At 38.5% G+C, this 21324-nt stretch overlaps 1 protein-coding gene across 7 annotated transcripts; it reads right to left on the reverse strand.

Moving 5' to 3' along the window:
- Positions 1-1932: 1932 nt before the first annotated feature.
- On the reverse strand, positions 1933-20904 carry fxr1 (fragile X mental retardation, autosomal homolog 1). Of its 7 annotated transcripts, none has more exons than XM_041791087.1 (18): positions 20797-20904; positions 17334-17386; positions 17121-17214; positions 16004-16075; positions 15676-15824; positions 15378-15471; positions 15052-15168; positions 14546-14716; positions 14256-14334; positions 12942-13051; positions 12703-12789; positions 10681-10888; positions 10411-10504; positions 9680-9801; positions 9091-9300; positions 8776-8853; positions 8064-8146; positions 1933-3769 (listed from the first exon to the last, which is right to left on the reverse strand). In XM_041791087.1, exons 1-18 carry the CDS (start codon positions 20845-20847, stop codon positions 3578-3580), a joined length of 2064 nt encoding a protein of 687 aa, XP_041647021.1. In that variant the 5' UTR covers positions 20848-20904; the 3' UTR covers positions 1933-3577. The 7 variants fall into 7 exon arrangements, with proteins under 7 accessions (XP_041647021.1, XP_041647018.1, XP_041647020.1 ...); XM_041791084.1 differs by having other exon boundaries at positions 12688-12789; XM_041791086.1 differs by having other exon boundaries at positions 12703-12795.
- Between the last annotated feature and the right edge of the window lie 420 nt (positions 20905-21324).

A 21324-nucleotide genomic window follows, 5' to 3' on the forward strand; every position in this document is an offset into this window, starting at 1 on the left:
AATATCAGCCCATACTAAAAGGCCTCCTAATTTGACGTGGTTACCCGTTTCCAGTAGTGATCCAACCATCTTTTATAAAAAAAAATGTATGACAAGAGGGTTCCTGACTGAATTGTAGTTCAGTGAATTCTTATTTCCCTCTCCCATTAACTCCTCTAATTCCATGGTACTGGATTCCATTTTTTCTTGCAGTCACTCTGCTTTATGTCCAAACTTTCCAGTAATTATTAGTAAAACATGCAAACCTTGATATGAATACTACTGCCTCCACAGCCTTTGGGCCTGCAGTCATAAACACAGTATTGGCCCTTGGATTACACGGAGAGTATTCATGTTAAATGCTCTTTATGTTTAATTACAATAATTCTCTGTTTATTGTTATATTTTTTGTTATTTTCAGTTTTGTTTATGAAACCAGGAAAATACATTCTGTTTTTGAAATAAAAAATTACCCAAACCAAAGTATATTGGTGCAAATGACACTGATTTCTCTCAGCTGTCTCACATACCAATTACCATCTACCTAGACTAGGAGCCTGTATTTGAGAGAATTGTGCCTAGTATTGGTCTAATTTATGGCTCACATAACAGCTCACAATGAAATAATATGGGTGTATTATGCATTTCCTGAATCCTTACATCCATGTGAGTATTCCAGTGTCTGAGTTTTGTGTCCATGATGTTCCTAGTTGTTGAAAAGCTGCTGTTACCTCATTATTTGTTAGAAAGAATTTTAATTGGGTTTAAATGAAAGCTTAGAGTGTCCCCTTTAGAATGATACCAAAATGGCAATTTTCAGTAGGGGGTGGATGACTTCATCAGCTGATAACTATGACTCAGCTACCACTCAGGAAAGGCTATCACACCAAAATATAAACTAGAGACATGGACCTTTTCAGAAATGATTGCAAACCTTCGCCACCTTGAGTGGTACCAATATCTGAAATTTTGGGGTCTGGCCCATTGACTACATGGGCTTATCCATCTAGGCCATCAAGAGTCACACTCATTTCATCTGTCCATAAAACCTTTAAGAAATCTGTCTCCAGGTGTTTCTTGTTCCAATTTTGATGCTTTAACTTATGAATTTTATTCAGTGGGGGTTGAGTTTCAGCCTTCTTTACCTTCACCATGCCTCAGTATTTCTTGTATGATCTTGTACTTCTGGATACTGCAGGCAGGTTACAGTTGTGGAATATGGCAGCACTGGAAGATAATGGATTTCACCAGTCAACTCAACTTTATGAGGTCACGCCTCAAAATTCTGGCTATTTCAAGAGTGTTGCATCCATCTGATTTGACAATATTTGACCCCTCAATGTCAGTGAAATCTATTTTTCAGCCCATTTTGTCTGAGGTAGTTAAGCTGCCTAATAATTGTGCACACCTTCATACAAGGCCTTGATCAGTTTAGGCCATCACATCCTCCCTCATTACACAAACTCATGGCATCTGCAGCTGATTTCATCCTATTGGCTTTTCAGTCCACTTCTCAGAGTGAGAAAATATGCATTAAAAAATGCTAGGGTCAGAAAATTTAACTGCCAAATACTTTCGAACAGTCTATAAATAACATATCAAAGAGAACAGCCTCTACCTGCCTTCTTTATAAAGTATCTTGCGATAACTTTGGTTATGCATTGGTGCTATGCAAAGAAAGATTGATTAATATTGTTGTGTGAAAGAACAAACAATAGGCAGTATGGTTAAAATCACCACTGTAAAACTATGCTGGATCAAATGCATGGTTTACTGTCGCATGACGACTAGAACTACTAATAAAACAACTACATAGAGTAACATATTTAATCTTGATTACATAAAGCGATGATGGAAAAATTGAAACCTGAATTTGTAACATTGTCAATAGAGAAGCATCTTTTAAATTGAATTTGTAAACCTTTTTTACCTTTTAATAAAAGCCAGACACTGTGATGTTTTAGATCTACATGGAAGATCAAGTTTATTTAAGAACTACCTGCATACAAAACATATTGCACATCAACCAACCAGAACAATCCTTTAAAAAAACAAACATACTGTAGTTGACCCAACAAAAGACTTGGGATGTAACAACTCTCAGTAGTCCAAATTGTCGTTATGTCTTGAAAGAAAACCCAAGGAAACGCATGTTTTAGTGTCAAGAAAAAGAAGAGCTTCTCTTGTTTTTGTCTTTTTTAAATACTGTACATTTTTTAAATAAATAAACCAAATAAATCTCTTCCTTAGTGGAACAGTCATGACCAGTTTCCAGCCAGCCAGTCTGAGGAAGAACCATGAAAATGACATCATCGTCACCTGGGCTTGGTTTCCTGGAAACAACCCAACAGGAAAGTGTGGTTATTAATACTTAAGAAGAGGCATGTTTTTAACCATAAAAATACGCCAAACACGCTCTGAGATTCATTTCATTTAATTATATTTGTAGGAGGAAACAGCACTCAGCCTGCCTGATGAGACGCTTCCAGGAAACCCAGCACTGACGGCTACATCTCTGTCCAGCAATAAACAGTTAACAGGCCAGTTTTCAGACTCGACTACAATCAACTTTTAAACAGAAATTGTTTCAGTGCAACAAAAAAAATTCTACTATTGTTTGCTTCTTTTCCAGACACGCTGTAATAACAATTCTTCTATGATCCAAGTGCTTGCATATTGAAAAACAGAAAGCAGCTAATGTCAAACTTGTCAACAGATATATTTATATATATAAAGGATAACTGGACTTGTTTCCCCCACAAACATTAAGAAGTAACACACCTGATTTTAAAAAAGATATGCCTCTGAAATCCTTTCAGGTTCTTTCTGTGTTTACCTACACATAGAGACCAAGCAGACACCTGGTTCTGTTGTCGCAGCGGACGAGGGAGAGCACAGAAAGAAGTGGAAAGATTTCAGATGGTGTGCAGAGCCAGGCAACGACATGTTGAATCTACTCTCAAGGCACAACAGCTGATCACATGTATGTTAAACATACTCTGGGTTTCCAACAAACCTATCTGCACTGTGGTACTGCTCATGCAGAATACTTAATTTACAAACTACTTCAGATGCACAAAACATCCTGAACAACAGTTGTGGAAGCATCTTTTTTGACTTTTTTATAACCCTGCTGTGATATTTTTACTATTTAAAAAAAGGTCTGCTGCATTCATACCACAGTATGGTTTGCGTGGAATCCCTGTCTGCATTTTATAAATACTGCATTCAGTCCGACTTCTCCCTGAGCTCTCAACGGAGAGTGGGCTGAAAAGTACAGTTAAGTAGATGTTTGTAAGTGTGAGTGTGTTTGACTATCTTTGGCAAGCTCATACAGGAAGAACTATTGTAAAAAAGATCGTTGTAAATGAATCATTGGAGAGAACACGTAAAGGGGATGTTAAGGTTCAGATGTCTGAATCTTACACAGTGGAGAAGGTTTCAAATATTTGGATAATAAAATGAAAAAAAAAAGAAAGAACAGTGCTTTTGTTTTAAATGTTTTCACTTGTAAGGCTGCTTTAAAGACAGGGAGATTAAATCAAGTGCAGCCAAACAATTTCAAATATTTGAAACCATTTCCTTTGCTCAGGCTTGACTAGGAGAGTCCATTAACCACTGGCTGTGGGCTCGTCTCCTCTTCATAGGAGACTTTGTTGGGCTTCTCGTTGGATGACCTGGTAGCTCTGGTGGCATTGCTGCCCTCTTTGTCACCAGCATTGTTGCTAGAACCATTGGTGGTTGCCGGGGCAGATGTTGGGCTGTTCTCAGCGATGGTATCCACCTGAGCCTGAACAGAAACACAGGAAGAAAAAGTGTTGAACCTTTAATGACTGCAAACAAATTCACCCTCAAGAAACCATGGGGAAATTTAAATTACAACATTCTTCTCTCAAGTTATTAAAAAAAAAACGTTCATGGCAGCTGATCAGTATTTATCCGTACTTCCCAAATAATGAGACTGCATTTGATGTTTTAGCTGATCTTAGTTATTTAATATTTAGACTAGAGCAGGGCAATTAATCGAAAAATAATCAAAACTGACATTTAGAACCTCTAACTGACATAAAACCTGCTGTGTCAGTTATTTCCATTTTTTTCCCATGTAATTCTCTCTCTTTTAATGTACCACCCTCTTAAAAACAAACTACTGGCTGTGAAGTCACGTGATAGGCAGCCAGGTGTTGCAAGGCATGTAGCCTGCTGTAAACCCAAGAGAAGAAGTACTTGTTGTGTGCTCATTCCCATCCAGTCCTCTAAAACTCAAGCAGCAGCACAAACAAAACAAACAAACAAAAAAGGATACCTTAAATATCATCTCACACATCATCACATCTTTGGCTAAATGTGATAAATAATATACTGTATATCTCTGTACTAGAGCCCGACCGATATGGGATTTTTGGGGCTGATGCCGATACCGATATTGGGTGCTAAAAAAGCCGATATCCGATATACTGGCTGAAAACCGATATATCGGCCGAAATATGAAATAAGAACATTGATGTACACAGGACATATACTGTACATGAACACAAATTCTTACATTTTTATTATCTTTGTTTATTTCACAAAGATGCAACTTAGAGGACATTAAAACGCTGTATAACAGTCATATTAGATAATGGTGGACATGTGAATTAACAGTTGCATTTATCATTGGTAATTCTCGACTCCTGTGTCTCTACTCCTCTAAGCAGTAGACTACAACTCCCACAGTACTTTGCATGTCAAACAAATATGGCTGCCCACTGAAGAAAGTCAAAGTACATGACCAAAAATGGATCAAAAATGGATTAAAAATGGATAAAAAGGCGCTTATTGTCGGATGTAACGCTGTGGATTTAATCTCCAAAGACCCTGAAAAGTCACCAAAGTTCCGGGCTCGCTACAACAGCGTGCTTTAGGGCTACGGAGACATCGACGGTAGCAAACGAATGGCAAAATGGTCAGCTTTCAGAAGAAAAAAAGGGTAAGCTTCTATGACTTAGGGTTCAAAAGTTATCAACATTTTTATTAACTGTGTCACATATTGTTGTATAGGACAACACTGTCCTCAGAGACTACGGAAAGTCAGCCAAGTTCCGGGCTCACTAGAAAATGTTCTGTAAGAGCTATGAATGCTTGGGAGACATGATTAGATAGGCACAATGGATCTGTGAGCTCTAAGGGTTAATACATCAGCTACATATTGGCCAATGTTGATTAATCTGTGATACGCTATAATCGGCCCGATTAATCCGCCTGCCGATCAATCGGTCAGGCTCTACTCTGTACCCACCTGTATAGAATTGACAGAACAAAGTCATTTGCTGTTAGCGGTTCTTGTTGTAAGCAATGTTTTTACTAAGCACAAGACCTGGCATCCACTTTTTCAAATCAGCATTGACATAAACTACATTGTTATTAACTATAGTGCCGTACCCTACATCTGGTTTGAAAATATATTTATGTATCTTAAAAACTCAATCTATTTTCCCTATGAGGTTGGGCGTTAATATGGTAATACAGCTTCCTGGAGTATCTAAAAATAGCCACAGCATTCCTCTGATAACCGTCATGAAAAAATCTGCTGTGTAATGTGCAAATAAATGCCTTCAATGCCTGCCACTTTCCAGCAGCAGCAACACTGCCTGAGTTTAAAAATATTCTAAAAGTGATGCAAAAAACTTACGTAAATGACGTAGACCTTAAATGTCAAATAAGATACTTTCAAAAACTGAATGCACAATTTAAACACACTCATAGTTTCTCATCTCTCATGGGCTTTCCTGAAGTCAAACTGCCACATGCACAGCTTATTGTCATGTGATTAGAGCATAAAAACGATTTTAACTCATGTTAACCTCTCTGGGGGATATATAGATGAAGTTAAATATATGTTGTTATTTTGGGCACAAAAGTTGTAACTTGTTTATAGGGATGCACAGATACCGATATCAGTATGGGGTATTGGTACCAATACCAAGCCTAAGTTTCAGCAGTCTTACTCATAAAACACTGCAGATACTGTACTCTGTATTGTTCTAAAGAAAAATGTTAGCCTGTCATTATGTGGATACGTGGTCAAAGTTGGAACTATGTCTGCAGTATGGGGATATTTCAACAGAAGTGGGAATGACATATAGAGGAGAATGGAAACCATGCACTAATAAATTGTCAATAATACGGATGCATTAATTTGATTAAAATGAAAATAAATTTCAAATAAATTTTAAGAACAGTTAAGGTATTATAAAGTACTCAAGATTTGTACTTGGTATTGTGAATACCCAAATATAAGTACCTGCACTCCTACTTGGTCTGGAAAAATGTGGTATCAGAGCATCCCCCTACTTGTTCATTACGCTTTGCAGAGTGAGCAAGCTTGCCACTGTTGTGCAATGCATAAATTAACACTTAAGCCCATATTTTTCTTATTTAAAGTACATGAATCACTACTTGACATTATCAGATTCTGTCTGTTGATAGTTTTTGATTAATATTTCATGTATTTAACAATGTCTGTAGGAGAGAAAGAAAAAGAGTGTATGGGTGCCACTGCAAACAGAAGTAGGGATAAAAATGAGACAAAGTGTTATTTGATCACCTGTCCTAAAATCACTTCCGTGCCCCTGTAGTAAATGCCAAATGTCCTTTATGACTAGGGATGGGCAATTAATCGAAATTTAGATTAAATCGCAAATTGTCCTTCTGCAATTTTAAAATCGCAAAAGGTGCAATATTTCTTTGAAATGAAAAATTTGTTAAAATACCAGTTTAATTAAAGTTTTATGTTTCCAAAATCCTACTTTTCTTATTTTTCTAAGTTCTTCTAAATCATTATGAGAATGACATGAAAATGATCATTCCTTTCAATACAACAATTTATACTGAATTTGCAATATGAGTCAAAATAATTGCAATTAAATATTTTTTCAAAATCACTCGGCCCTAGTTTAATCTACTTAATTTTGCGTGGGTTAAAATATAGAAGGATTTTCTGCTTGTGTTCATTGAAAATACATAAAATGTGGAACTTCAAAAATAATCGCACATTATATCGGCATCGCAATATTAGAAAAAATAATCGCAATTAGCTTATTTTCCAAAATTGTTCAGCCCTATTTATGACTCAGTTAAAAAACATTTTCTTAAAGGACTGAATGAAATGCTTGTAGAGGTGCATGCTCTGCTGCTGGCAAGAGTCTGGTCTTCTTCTGTAAGGTGGCTTTCAATCACCTGGCAGTAATACTGTACACTGCAGGAACATTTGAGGAAGGTTTAATGGTACAGAAAAAGTCTGATAGTGCCCTGATAGTTCTTTTGCCCAGCCCTGCTTTGAACAAGCCATGTATAGTATGTCCAGCATACCTAACAACTACGAAATAATGATTAAACAGTTGCAAAAATGTGGTCAACTGAAAAAGGTGACTCTTATCCAACAAACAAGTTTTTTCTAAGGAGCGGTTACGCTTCCTGATGATGGCAATCGCCATATGGGAAACACCGTCTCTGCCCAATCTAATAATAGTAGTTGAGGCAGGTCTTGAGCCTCCTTGCAAACAGCCAGAACAAATCCACCAATCAACTAAACTTTATGCAAATTTATGAAAAAATTGTTCGTTCCACAAAATCAAAACAGACAGATTATGAAAAAGTATACAAAATTTCAACCCTTTGCAGTGCACTCCTGCTGTGAAATTAGCATTTTTAACATGGGATCTTTGGGGATTTCTTGGCTTTTTTCAACAGTACCAAGTAGATACTCAAAGAACCACAGGCTTAGCACATCTGCATAGTGTCATTTTTGAGCACCGTAGGTTCCTGCTTGGTTAAAATATGCATTTTGTTTTATGTGGGTGTATTTGGGGATTTACTTGCTTTTGGAGGCAGCCTCAAGTGGTCTTTTAAAAGAACTGCACATTTTTTTAACACTCCGTGTTGGCCTATTTTTTTAAGCTCTAAAGGTCCCTGCTTAGTTTCAGCAGGTGATAGTTAAGCATCAAGAGCAGACAGACCTAAAGAACTCTTATGGACACACACTTCAGATTGTTTAACTGTGGTCTGCCAACATTTTTAACACTGGACAGTTCAGTACTAACCACATCCTTGTTTTTCTTGGTGTCCTTGGTGTTGAGCTGTCTGCTCTGAGATTCAGCCCTGGATATGTAGTCAGCCACTGTCACTGCACAGACAACAGAAGAAAAGAAAACCACTGATGATGACATCGTCTGCTTTCTGGAAATAACGGAGTGTGTCTCGGCTTCAACAGAGTTGAAATTTTTAAAAAAGCAGAAGACAGAGAGTACATCTAGTCTGCCAGTCTGAAATGAGCTTTTCAACACTTTCAAGATGCCAAACAGCAGTGTGTTTTTGAAGCCTAACTGAAGGCCTTGTACGCTTTACGTCTCACACAACAAACACGGAGAAGTTAAAGGTCAGGTTTAGTGTAGCACACCAAACAAACCCAGACTGCTGTTGGTGTAGCAGCCTGACAACATACAAACAAAAAGCTGTAGCCTTGTTGTTAGTGAACAAGCCTGTATAATCATACAAAAAAACTGGGACTTAATCTTGTTTGCACAGCAAACCAGTGTGGTCAGTTTAAGCAAGTCACTTAGACAGCTAAGACCAGTAATTTAGCAAGAGCCAAGAGGGCGAGGACTGCTCAACAACCAAATAATTACTCAGAACTTATTTTTTTAATTGGTTTAGTATGGCACACAGACAAACACCAGGGCTGGTACATAACCTTTCAGCCAAGCCGTTAGGAACACTGTTCAGACAAGAGGATACTGCAGTTGCTATGGTTACCTGGCTGCCTCTCCTCAGGCAGGCGGATGCGGCGGCGACGACTACGGTTACGATGCTGAGGTTTTGCTTCGGGGTTTTCTAGGGTTTTTAGGTCATCACAAAGAGACGGATTTGGAGCTTAAATTGCTTTGTAACCAGAAACCTCTCTTTAAACCACACAGGCTCCTTTAATACTTGATATGAGAGTGCTACACTGCTGCACATCCTGACAGATCAAAAATAACACTTAGCTCTGATACACTCTTTGTTTTTCGCTTGTCAAATCTTTCTATTTTGAATTAAATCACCAATTTGGGACTAATAATTATTTCCTACCTATGCCATTCTCGCTCACAGAGGCGTTGTCAGACTCGCTCATGCCGTCTATCAGTGTGGCGTCCTCATCGGTTCTGCGTCGTCGAGATCTTCTGCGGCGGTTTGCAGGCAAGTTGGACTCACTGGCATCTGTATCAGCTGTCTGGTCTGTCTCTGTGTTTGTCTCCTGGGCTCCATAGGCATGGTGATCCTCGTAGTCCCGATGTCCTCCTGACAGGTCAAGTCAAATTCACAAAAACTTTGAATCATACAAAATTGCATCATTCATGGTTTTATATAATTATTGTCATCTGTTATGCCTGACAGAAATTCTTCTACCCTGCCCATATTTACTCTTGGAACTGACTTCTCATGTTTTTTTGTTTTTTTTTAAAGATTTATTTTTGGCCTTTTTGCCTTTATTTGATGGGACAGAGAACAGAGTCAGAAACAGGGAAGAGAGCGGGGAGAGACATGCAGGTAATAGTGCCACGGGCCGGATTCGAACCCGGGTCGCCTGCGTACATGGCGCACACCTTAACCACTCGACTACCGGCGCAACCAGACCCTTCATGTTTTGCACCTAAATATTTTGCGATTAGAACTTTACCATAGTTGTTGCTGTATCCTCCTCTTCCTCCTCTTCCCCGTCCTCCAGGCCCTCCTCGGCCTCTGCCAGGTCCAGGCCTCCGGCGGCCATCTCTTTGCGGCCTTGGGCCTCTCTCCCTCTCCCTGCAAATCAGCCAGGCAAAAAAGCAGTTTATAATTTCAATCTTAAACAAAAAGCATTGATAGCACTTGGCAGACAAAGTATTCTAAACAGAGACTGCACAATCTATTAACTTTAGAGCTGCTGCCACAATGAAGTTGGGTTGTTTTCATCTTTGTGGATGAATATCTGCACAACAGTCTAAGTAGAGCTTAGATTGGGCCCGGGCAGAGAACCTGACCACTATTGTGAAGTGTATTGATTTTTGTTTGCAGTCTGTGCAGTTTTAAGTAGTGGCTTTGGCTATGATTGTATAAAGGAGAGGTGTCATTTTGTAGAGCAAATATTTAGGAATGCGATGGCTAAAAAGGAACCAAATGGCTATAATCTGATGAAATTTTATGCAAAGGTGTAGATTACATCAATCTGATTGTAGATATCCCCTATAAACTTATTTTTTTGAGACTAAACTTTCTTGGTGGACTAAAGAATGGTTCACAGGAAAATTTTAAGTCTTGACCTAGCCAGCAGTTTGAAATTGTTTACAGGTATCTGCCAGCAGCTCCAAAAGCAAAAAATGCCATATGTTACTCCTCATATACCCTCACTGTGTTAAATAAATCACAACTCACCTGTCCTGGTCCTCTCCAGCAAGGGACCAGTCACTGAGCTCTTCCCTGCGCTCTGAGTCTGTTTCAGAGGCATTGGACTGCTCTGAGTTGGTTCCTTCGAGATCAAAACAAACGCACAAAAACAGAGAGAAAGTTATACATAAAGATGCAGACATTCTAAGGTTTAGCCAACATTTCTTTTCATCCACTTTCCAACTTACTAATTTTTGATTTTTTTGCAAAAATGATACATAATACATTATCATACAAGTAAATTTAAAAGTTGCACACCATATCCAGTGTTGTAGCCGTGTCCTCTGCGTCCACGCCCTCTGCCATTGTAGGAGCGACTGCCATGTGAAGAGGAGGCATTACCACTGCCATCTGCATTATATCCTCCTCTCTCCCCTCTCTCCCTGTCGGCTGGTCGGTGACCCTGGGTGATCTGACGCAACTGTTCATCAATCTGCATCCTCTCCAGACGGAGCTGCTCAACCTCCTGAAGGCAAAAGGTAAAGAAGGAATGATAAGAATATAAAACAAAAGATGAAAAAAGGGACAGAGAACGTATGTTGTTTTGTGTTCTATGAAAGTCAAACATCCCTGTAAATGTTTTTTCCCTTGGTAAAAGATATGCATGCATTGTCATCATACACACATCACATTCACTGTGCCTTTTGCTGCTTGTTCTGAATATCGCTAGGCTGCGTCCCTGTGAACAATCCACAATCTGCCTCAGCTCCTCCTCTATTTCCTGGCTCTTCGCAAGAAGCTCCACCATGTCCTACACACACCAACACAGTGCAAAACAAACACAACGAAGCACCAACACAGCACACAAAGTGCAAACAGCACAGGACACACACATAGAAACAAACATACATGCAAAGTGCAAAATGCATACAGTCAGCTCTACACTGCAGCAAGGTTAAGAGAATATCTGTGAATGTTGTCTCAAGTTGTTTAGCAATGTTTTTAACATTTACAATTCACATTGAAGACTGGGAAAAACAAAACAAAAACCAGGTTTACCGAAATAGGAGTGTTTACTAAAACACTAACTCTTGAACATTACTGACATTGTCTCAGGATTTTGAAACTTTAAAGGTCACATACAATGCAAAATACACTTTTTCAGGCATTTATAGCAAAAATACGTGCCCCTGGCCTGTCCACAATCCCCCCCAAAATTTAGACATTCCACTCTCCCCCCCTTCACATTTCAGAAAATGTGTGCTGAAACAAGCCGTTCTCAGGTTTTCCCTTCATAATGTCTGGTGGGGAGTTAGCCCCGCCCCCAGGTTCAGTTGGCCTGACCCGCCTGGAAGAATGTTCTGCTCTCCTCTCCTGGTCCTTCTCTCAGCTGGCAGCTGAGAAGGGGAACAGGAGTGCCACATCCAATTCCTGAGAGGGGTGTAGTCAGGGGCGGGGTCAGACAGCTCAGTAACATTGAAAGCCACAGACACAGAAACAGCTCATTCTGAGCAGGGTGAAAAGAAGGTTTTTTAGACATGCAAAATTTTTCAGCAACAAATGTCACAGGCATATTTTGGCGACCTCCTAGACCAATATAAACTTTTCTTAGAGGGTAAAATATGTGACCTTTAAACCAAGTTAAGTCATGCTCCTTGCACTTTTCAGTTTTTTTTTGCAGACCCCCATGGATCTGTGCCTGATCAAGCCATTAGTGGGGCTAAAATCTTATCAATCAAAAAATGCAATAAAATAAAAAGATGTGTTAATTTCAAAGCTGCTTTCACCTATTCAGCTATCTCTAAAAAGAAATGAATTCTTTCCTCCAAGAATAATTTTATTACAGTGATAGAAGAGTGAAACTTTAAACTATTTAATTGCTTTTTGTTGGCAAGGCCAGTATTTCAGGCAAAGCAGCTGGCTTCACCATACAATACCTCTACATATATTAAATTGCCAAAAACCTGTAATAACTGCAGACTGTTGCAGGATATTGAGCAGGCATTATTGCATAAGTATGATAAATCTGTTTTTTTACTGTTGGTCTGAAATAATATTTCAGCACAACCTATAGGTGGTTCTGTTACGTGCTATAACCATGTTGATAGACAAGTAGGCATATGTATGTAGATTAATAAACACGTCCACTTTGCAACTTCCTCCTGCAAAATGACGAGGAATGCAAAAAAGACAGTCTCTAATATTAGTAAAGTTTGGCATTGGATAAAAGCAAAGAATAGGCAAGCATGCTTCAAAGTACACCCTACACCCCAATTCAGCTCACAGCAAACACAGTCATACACAGACACACATGTATGTACATACTGTAGATCTCCTTACATTGAGGTAAGAGATGTGGTACTCCAGGAGGACCTGGACGTTACCAATACTCTCCTTAGTGCCGACAAAGGTGAAGGGGACCATTCCCTGTGTCAACAAAACACAAAAACACAGCGCACATGTTAGTATGAGACTGACAAACCTGAAGTCAGAAGAACATCAATCTTACCAAAAAGAACAATTTAAAGTAGAATCAGCTATTATCAATAGCTTTAAAGATGTGGCAGTAGTAGGCTTACTTCCTGTCGAGGCTGCTTGTTGTCGTTGTCTCCTTCTATCCTCACCCTCACCACACCCGACTTGTCTACAATCTCCTGGATGACCTTTCCATTCTTACCGATCACTTTGCCTACAGATGCAAAGAGAAGAAGAGATTAATAAAAGCCATTAAACATTGCTACAAGTCTATAACTTTTTTACTTGTGAAACTAAAGGGTTCTCATATGAATGTAAATACTATAACTACTATATACATAGGTATCCAGCATTTAAAGATATTTCACTACTATTTTAGAAGTTTAATCCTCTTAACACACCAATTAAATAAGCTTCTGAATGAGATCCATGTCTGATTCCTAACTCCCTGCTGTTGCTAAGAAAAGCTTAGGGGTTTTCACCTTTTTTTTTTTTTTAAAGATATAACATAAACTAGGTCCTATTTGTCTTCTCATGAGTTTTAAGCCTTTAGGGTAGTGATGTCATCATGTGGATAAATTAGACTATTAAATTGAGTTTTACTATAAAATGAAAGCTTGCTAAATACAGCTCTAACTTATTTGTGTTCACAATAGTCACATGATCATTAACAGCCTTAAAGTGTGACCTAACAGCATGTGACACGCACATGCTTCAGCAAAAAAACAGCTTAACTCAACTGTTTCCTGTTACAGCGTCCTAACAGCCCACAAATGACGTCGCATAGCTTTGTGTTTGTGTTTTCCTTCTTCTGTCACATTGACATAGTCAAGGAACTAAGGGTCACTGACAAGGCACTGGGAATGTCTTTCAAAAAGATTCTTGTGATTTTCTGTCCCTTTTCTCACTCAGCAGAGTATGTGAGCTTGTCTGACATGGTGGATATCCATATCTGTGTTTGAAATGTTAGACCATGTATATATAGTTTTAAGACAAACTATTCAGCTCACAGACGACAAATCTAGTCAACACAAAGCGCCATACCTCCATTTCTCCACATTCAAAATCGAAGTGCTGGATGAAAACTTAAATTCACAGGGAAGAGGATTAAATTCTTAATGGATGCAAGTATCTGATGCTGCAATATGCAAGGCAATATCTGACACTTGTATGCTGTTAGGACATGGTGTTACATTACATTTTCATTTTCAGCAATTACATTTATGCTACTTGATTCTTAAAATACATGTTAATTCCTGATATTTCCTTGCAGAAAAAATAATAAAGTTAGGTATTTTTTCTGAATAATCCCAATGAACAATTTCCAATGGCCTTTTTTAAATGAAAAAGGGTGTCACTATCTTCCTGCTAGCCTAAAATTGCCTCGTCCCTCCAGCACTCAATGTCTTTCTACGTACCAACAAGGTTCCTGGGCACCTGGACAGAGTCCTCCAGAAACTCCAAATAGTTCCTGGCCTTCTTCACTGCCTCTGCAGACTGAAAGACAACACAGGGTTACTTCATCTGTTTTAGGTTCAACTGAAACAAAAGTACAGTCAACATGAGCTTCCATATCATCTGCACACAGTTTACATAAGCTGATAGTTCAAATATTTCCTGTGTCTTTCAACATTTGATGTAGTGAAGATATTTACTGATTACTTTTTTTTCATGCCAATGTAATTACTTTTTACCCACAGTACCGTACCTCTCCATAGATCCTGAAAGTGCCAGTCTCCTCATCCAGCTCAATAGCAGTGACACCGGGAACTTTCCGTGCCTGCTGGATATTGCTGCCATGGCTGCCGATGGCCAGACCCATCAGATCTGGTCTCACTATGAACTCTTCTTGGAAGGAAGACACCAGCTGCCTGGAGCTCTACAAAAACAAAAGATTAATCTGTTATTAGCAACATTTAAAATGAGTTAAGCATATATTTATTTTAATTACTGGCACCTGATTGATATGTGAAGGGCCTATACAGATTTTAAAGATGACAGAGTTTTATTACTCATACATTTTTTTGTCCTTATTTATATTTAAATAACTTAAAATGCAATGGTCATCTTTTCTAATTGCCCTTCAGATACCTACACTGACTTACTGACCAGATTAACAGGTTAAGTTGTCCACCCTTCAAGGGTATTAATCTGCCCTTTGTGATATTTGGGTCACCACAAAGGCTATATCTATCATGCTGTTAACCTACTGACCTCCAGGTGTTTTGTTGCCTCATGGTTGCGTGACATTAGTAGCAGTTTGGTCCTGATGCTTCGCAGGTGCATGTCACTCAGCAAGGACACACGCTTCACTGTTGCCTCGTTCATAGACTACACACACAAAACAACACACATACACAAAGAGGAAGTGAAATAAAGAATAACAACATTCAGTACTGCCAACCTTTCAATGACAAATACACAGAGGCAAAAAGCTGATTCCTCCACTGGACAAACATAATGAGCAGGACATCCTGCAGAAGTGTTTACGCTACATTAAATGTTTAAATGTTAAAGCAGAGTTATAGTAAGCTAGTTACCAAAATCACTAGTTGGCTGGTCTCAGGGCAGTATGAGATGCGACAGGCTCCCACAGCTTTCTTAAAGTCTTTATGGGCGTTCTCATTCTGGCATCTGCAAATAAGAAAATAACTTTAAACTTATCTACCTCTAATGCAAACCAATATAACTCATGTTTCATAAAGCAGAAATTATAAGAGAAATAGGCATCTCAGAAACTACAATAAACCATCAATTGACTATATTTCTGATGTATGTAATGAGGATAAAAACATGAATGAGAATTTAAGATTTTAGGTGTAAATCTGAAGTACTTACGCTTCTTGTAGATCCTGAGGAACAGGGACAGTGCACTTGTGAAAGGAGTTCTTGGTGATGGCCTTGTTAGTATTAACTGGACGCAGACGCTCAAAGGTCACAATCTCATTGTACGTTGCATCACAGGCTGCATACTCGATCACATAGAACTGAAAAGACAGTGTGTACAGTGTGTAAATGAAAGCTGATATTCTACCTTCTAATTGCTGCCTGGTATTATAGATAAATACATTATTTTATTGGGCATCACAAGTTATTCTCTAAGTATTAATTAATTATAAATTTAAGTTTAAATTTCAGACACTTCTTCATAAGGACCAATACTCACATCTCCCTTCATCATCCGGACTTTAGCCAACCACCAACCACAAGGCTCCTGTTCATTAGCTCTGGACAGAATCTGACAAAAGATTTAGACAGAGGCAGTGTGAGACAGATTGAAAGTAAAGATGTGCATGTCAAATAAAGTTACTATGTGAAATCACTCACAATTGCATGTCTGTGGCATTGCAAAACTGCAACTAAACACTAGCTGCCACTGGGATTTCTAGGTGATATCACTATTTTCTGGTTTTACCACTCTCTCTGCTTGTTTCACAGTAATTGTATCTTGTAAGAAGGTACACATCATGCTATGCAAACAGGCTTCTGCGCAAGCACAAGGCTAACTGAACCTATGGCATATGCTACGACATAGATTTGACATAGATGTATAATTAGGTTGAATGCTTTCTCCTTTATTTGTTATTTAATGGCAGATAGCAAACAGCATTCAGATACACTACAGCCTCTGGTAGTGGTACCAAATGACAAGAATGCACTAACAAAATTAAAGGTATAAATACTTTTAAGATGAGATTGAATCCCTGTGAAATGTTAACCTGACACGCCAGAGGGATTTGTTTCACATTTGTTTGAAAAAAACTCAGAGTGTGTGACGTAGCCACGACCGAGGTGCACGTACGCAGCTACCTAGGAAAAACGCGAAACCATGGGGACTATAGACATGTCACTACACTACTTTTGTCGTTTTTGAAAAGGAAACAACTCACTGCTGTTTTTTGTTCTTCTTTAATGAAGAAATGTGGTCAAGTTCTGATAAAACTGGCGCTTTAGCAGCATCCATGCTAAGATCTTCTGCCATAATTGCACCAGCCTCTTGTTGCTGCTTGCTTACGTCACGACTCTGCTGCGCCTAAAAGCACTGCCCCTTTTTGCTGATTGGTCCTGTCACTTTCTTACTGGGCCCAAACTGTTCAGTCAGGACTTTTGCAAGATGGATTCGCCAGTGAGAAACAAGGAAACTGGCATATCCATCTGCTTTGCAAGGTTAGTGAAATGTTTGATTTTTATTAAATGAATGGCTTGCCTAGTTTATGTATATCATATCCAGTTCCTAATAGAAAGAGGTACAAGAAGACTTCATACATCTGTGTCATCCTCACCTCCACCTCCTCGCCCTCTCCAATGTCCTTCTTGCCGTCAGCGGGTGGAGGCAACCTGACATCGTTAAAGGGCACCTGGCGTTCTGGCTGCCAACTGAAAATTAGATTAAAATTACTTAACCTGCTGTAGTAAACACTGTAGTCCTACATTTGTCGAAAAGCTTTGACATGTGTTATTAGAGCAGCTGGAAGACAGGACTAAAAGGGACTCACTTGTTCTCAAAGGCAATGGTGAGAGAGTCATCGTGTACATCTTTAACGAAGCCCTGCAGGACAGACGGAGACACAGACAGGCAGAGCACATTAGAGCACAACAGCTGACTGAATTTAAGGGCCACCTGTTTGACTTCATGACTCAAAAGGAAAGAAGACACATGGAGAGCTGACTTCTATCTTTAAGCATGTTTTCTCCTCTGTGCCGGATATAAAAATATGTAGAGGCATCCAATACATGAACATTATTTTGTTATAAAGGAACAAACTTGCTGCTAAATTTGGAGTATGGTTATAAGTGCTTGCTTTAACTAGTCATCCAATATTGTTAGATTGCTTTATCAACTAAAATTGAATCTCCTGCCTCTTAGAGAAAATTCTGCTTTCAAGGCTATAAAGTTAATTGTTATGGAATCAGAAATAATGCCAATTTTAAAAGATTTTGGGACTCAAAGCCTGAATTTAGCACTGACTTTGTTTTTGGTCAGAAGCATCTTGATGTAGTTGAAAAAACGCATAAATATTTACATGACTTTGAGCTAAAGCATTCATTTTTAAGTGACTGTTTCATGATTAGCAATCGTTATTTACTACATAACAGTTCAAATGTTAAACTTTTGACTGATCCAGCTTCCGCATTGTGAGTAAATACTTGGTAATGACTTTCACTTTGGTTTTGGGGAGAAATATCTTTTTACCTTTTCATATTTTTAGCCAATTATAAATAAAAAAGAACAGTTGTCCAAATATCTACAAGTCACGATTTGCATGTTTAAAAATAATTAATAATTTAGCCAAAATACTGCACAGCCTGTCTCCTACATACATACAAACACACACACACACACACATATATACAGGCTTATTAAACCATGTTTTACAACAATCCTTGTTTGCAAGAAAAACTGGACAACATCAAACTGTCTATCTTTTCATAAACAGAGATAAACTTAAGAGTTTATAGATAGGTTATAAAGACTCAGTACAATTCAAACTTTCACAGGAATCCAGAGACTGAACAAGTTTGATACTTAGGCTACTAGAACATCTTCAGTGAAGGTGTGGTGTGTGCTATACTACATTTTAATGTTACCATTCAAACCCACAGCTGTGCAATTCAAGTCTTCCAGGGCGGCTGACAAGCTGGGAGGCATACAGTGACTCATGAAACAAGGGTTGGGCAGGATTGAAAAGTAATGAAGAACATTCAAGTCAATCTGTTCTTTCAATTTCTATGTTACTCAACTTTATTGTTTTCTGATAGCTGTAGTCACGAGGTAGGTTTATATAACCTTCCTTCCTTTTTGTTAAGCTGAAGTATTAAGTAAATCTTTATGGGAAGGGAGGGTTCTCATATTCTTCTTTTTTTTAATGTAGATTTATTTTGGGGCATTTTTGTGCCTTTATTAGATAGAGGAGGACAGTGGATAGAGTCGGAAACAGGGTCAAGAGTGGGGGAGAGACATGTGGTAAAGGGCCTCAGGCTGGATTCGAACCCGGGCCGCCCACGTACATGGGGAGCGCTTTTAACCACTAGGCCACCTGCTCCCCAAGTTCTCATATTCTGTGGTTAAATTAAAGCATTGTCATTTTTTTGCAAATCATGATCTTATTACTTAGAAAGCTTGTTTGTAGAATTATCTACAAAACAACAGGGATTTCTTGCAATCAGGTTTCCTACCCACTTTTAATAATAAAATTTAAGATTTTTTAAGACCTGGCCTGGGGAAAAATTAATGCCACTTTTTTGCACATTGGTTTAAAAAGAGAGACATGTGATTTCTCTGTACACCATACCAGGGCTGAATTGAGTTTTTTGTTTAAGAGAACAGTTTATGAAATGTCAAACAGTATTGGCCAAAATAATTTTTGGGTCATAAACACCAATGCTGATTTCTGTCACATTTAATTCCTCTATTTCATCAATATACCCTTGTGATTTTTATATAAAACATTTTAGTAGGAGTGCCAAGCTGATTCTAAACAATTTAATAACTACTAAGTAGCAGAATAAAGCTGGTGGGCAAGTGGGCAAACAGGGAGTCCAGACATAAGAGGACTGGACAAGTGTTTTGCAAGTGTAGAATTTATTTAATCACAGTGATTCAGATAAAATCAGAAAGGGATCCTCCACAATAAAATTTAGAACATCCAACGCTGAATTCCCTGAACTCTGAAGAATATTTAGGCAATAATTTGTGGAAGAAGAGAGGTTTAAAATCTTATAAGGTTGGGTAGAAAACAAATATTGAATAACATGTCTTAGTAGCCTTAAAAAATGATCTCTCACTGGTTAAAATCGACTTTTAATGTCCTTAAATTTCAATGTGCAGTTTAAGACTATGTAAGACTTTTCAAGGATCTACAGGAAGCCTAAATGGTTTACAACAACTTCAAACAACTACAGCAACAGAATGCATTGGAAACACAAAAGCACTAATAACTTGTTTTTTTTTTTAGTCAACATATAGCAACACATTAAAACACAGACAGTGACCCTACACAATTAGTATTTCTACTTTTGATTATTCTACCTGTTCATAGTTCTCATATCCCTTTGCCCTTGTAAGTTTTCAAATAAAAGTTATTTACTTGAGAATAACTTGAACACTTTTTTTTCTCTACTGCGGGGATTACTGAGAAATGAAACTGAAGTGAAGAGGGCAGAGATATGAAAAAAAGAGGGCAGGAAATGAAGCAAACACAAGGTAGAAGTGGGAGGAAAGGAGACGGGACTGTACAGGCAGCAGGTCTAGAAATAGCTTTTTAAGTCTACGGTATCAGTGACCCTCTTCTGACATGCCAGCTGGTCAGGATTGACAAGGAACAGCTGGCACACACAAACACATACAAAAAATAGCTCCGGCATGATGAAGTATCAAATAATAGACAACCATTGGGTATGTGTGTAAAATCCCTGTCATAATTAGCAACGGTGCCTCCTGTATATCACCTAATTTACATAATGATCCAATACTGAAGGATTTCAAACAACTACAGTGACCGAATACATAACATACACTCAATGTCGTGTGCACATTCAATATGAAGCCTAACCACAATTTACAACAGCCATTTCTCTTGACGTCAACAGTTAACTAGGAAAATAGCAGTTAGCTAACTTTTAGCTCGGCCAAGCGACAACCGACCGTCGAATATAGTAAATAAAAGCCTTTATCACTTATTTATTTGACTGAGCACCGTCAGGGCCGTGTTCCTTACATTCTTGTGTGGACAGAGAGGTCGATAAAAAGTGACAGACGGCAACGGCAAGACTTGTTAGCAACATTAGCTTAGCGCGCTAATTTTGGCTAGCGTTGCTATTAGAGGCTAACAGGAGGCAGCAACTGGGGTTCACATCGACTTGAAAACCGTTTATGTCGACCGTGAGTCACTCGACAACAATGCTGTGTCTCGTGAGCGGCCGTCGTGTTTGAAGGTATATTGATAAGCCGGTATTTACCTTATAATAGGCTCCGTTGGAGCCACGGACCTCCACCGCCAGTTCTTCCATATTGGACACGCAAAGGATGCTGGGACGACAGGTGCTCCTTAGGGCATCCCGAGTTGATGACTGGAGAGGTAACAGACCCATAGTTCACTGCATACTTACAAAACTGGAATGTATTCATAGATATTCACTAAGGCTACACTTTCAAGGCACTTTTAGTTTACTTGAATCTTTACTTTTTATTTCACTTTACTTTTAGACTTTAGCCTTCTTCTCCTTTTTTTTTTTTTTTTTTTTTTTTTTTTTTTACAAATACTGTGGGTTTAACTGCACTGCACTGGCAGACAGTACCTACAGAATTCAGAAATAGATAGACATTCAGCAGAAACAGATATCTTTGAGTTTTCTAACACAGGTTTAATTTGCTCATTATGAAACAAAACGTTCATTTTCTAACGTGATGATATTAGCAATGATGTTTGAATTTGTAATTGTGTATATTATGTACTATTAATGTTATTTGTGAATTATATAATGATG

This window comes from Cheilinus undulatus, linkage group 7, assembly GCF_018320785.1.
Source record: "Cheilinus undulatus linkage group 7, ASM1832078v1, whole genome shotgun sequence".
Taxonomy (NCBI): Eukaryota; Metazoa; Chordata; class Actinopteri; order Labriformes; family Labridae; genus Cheilinus; species Cheilinus undulatus.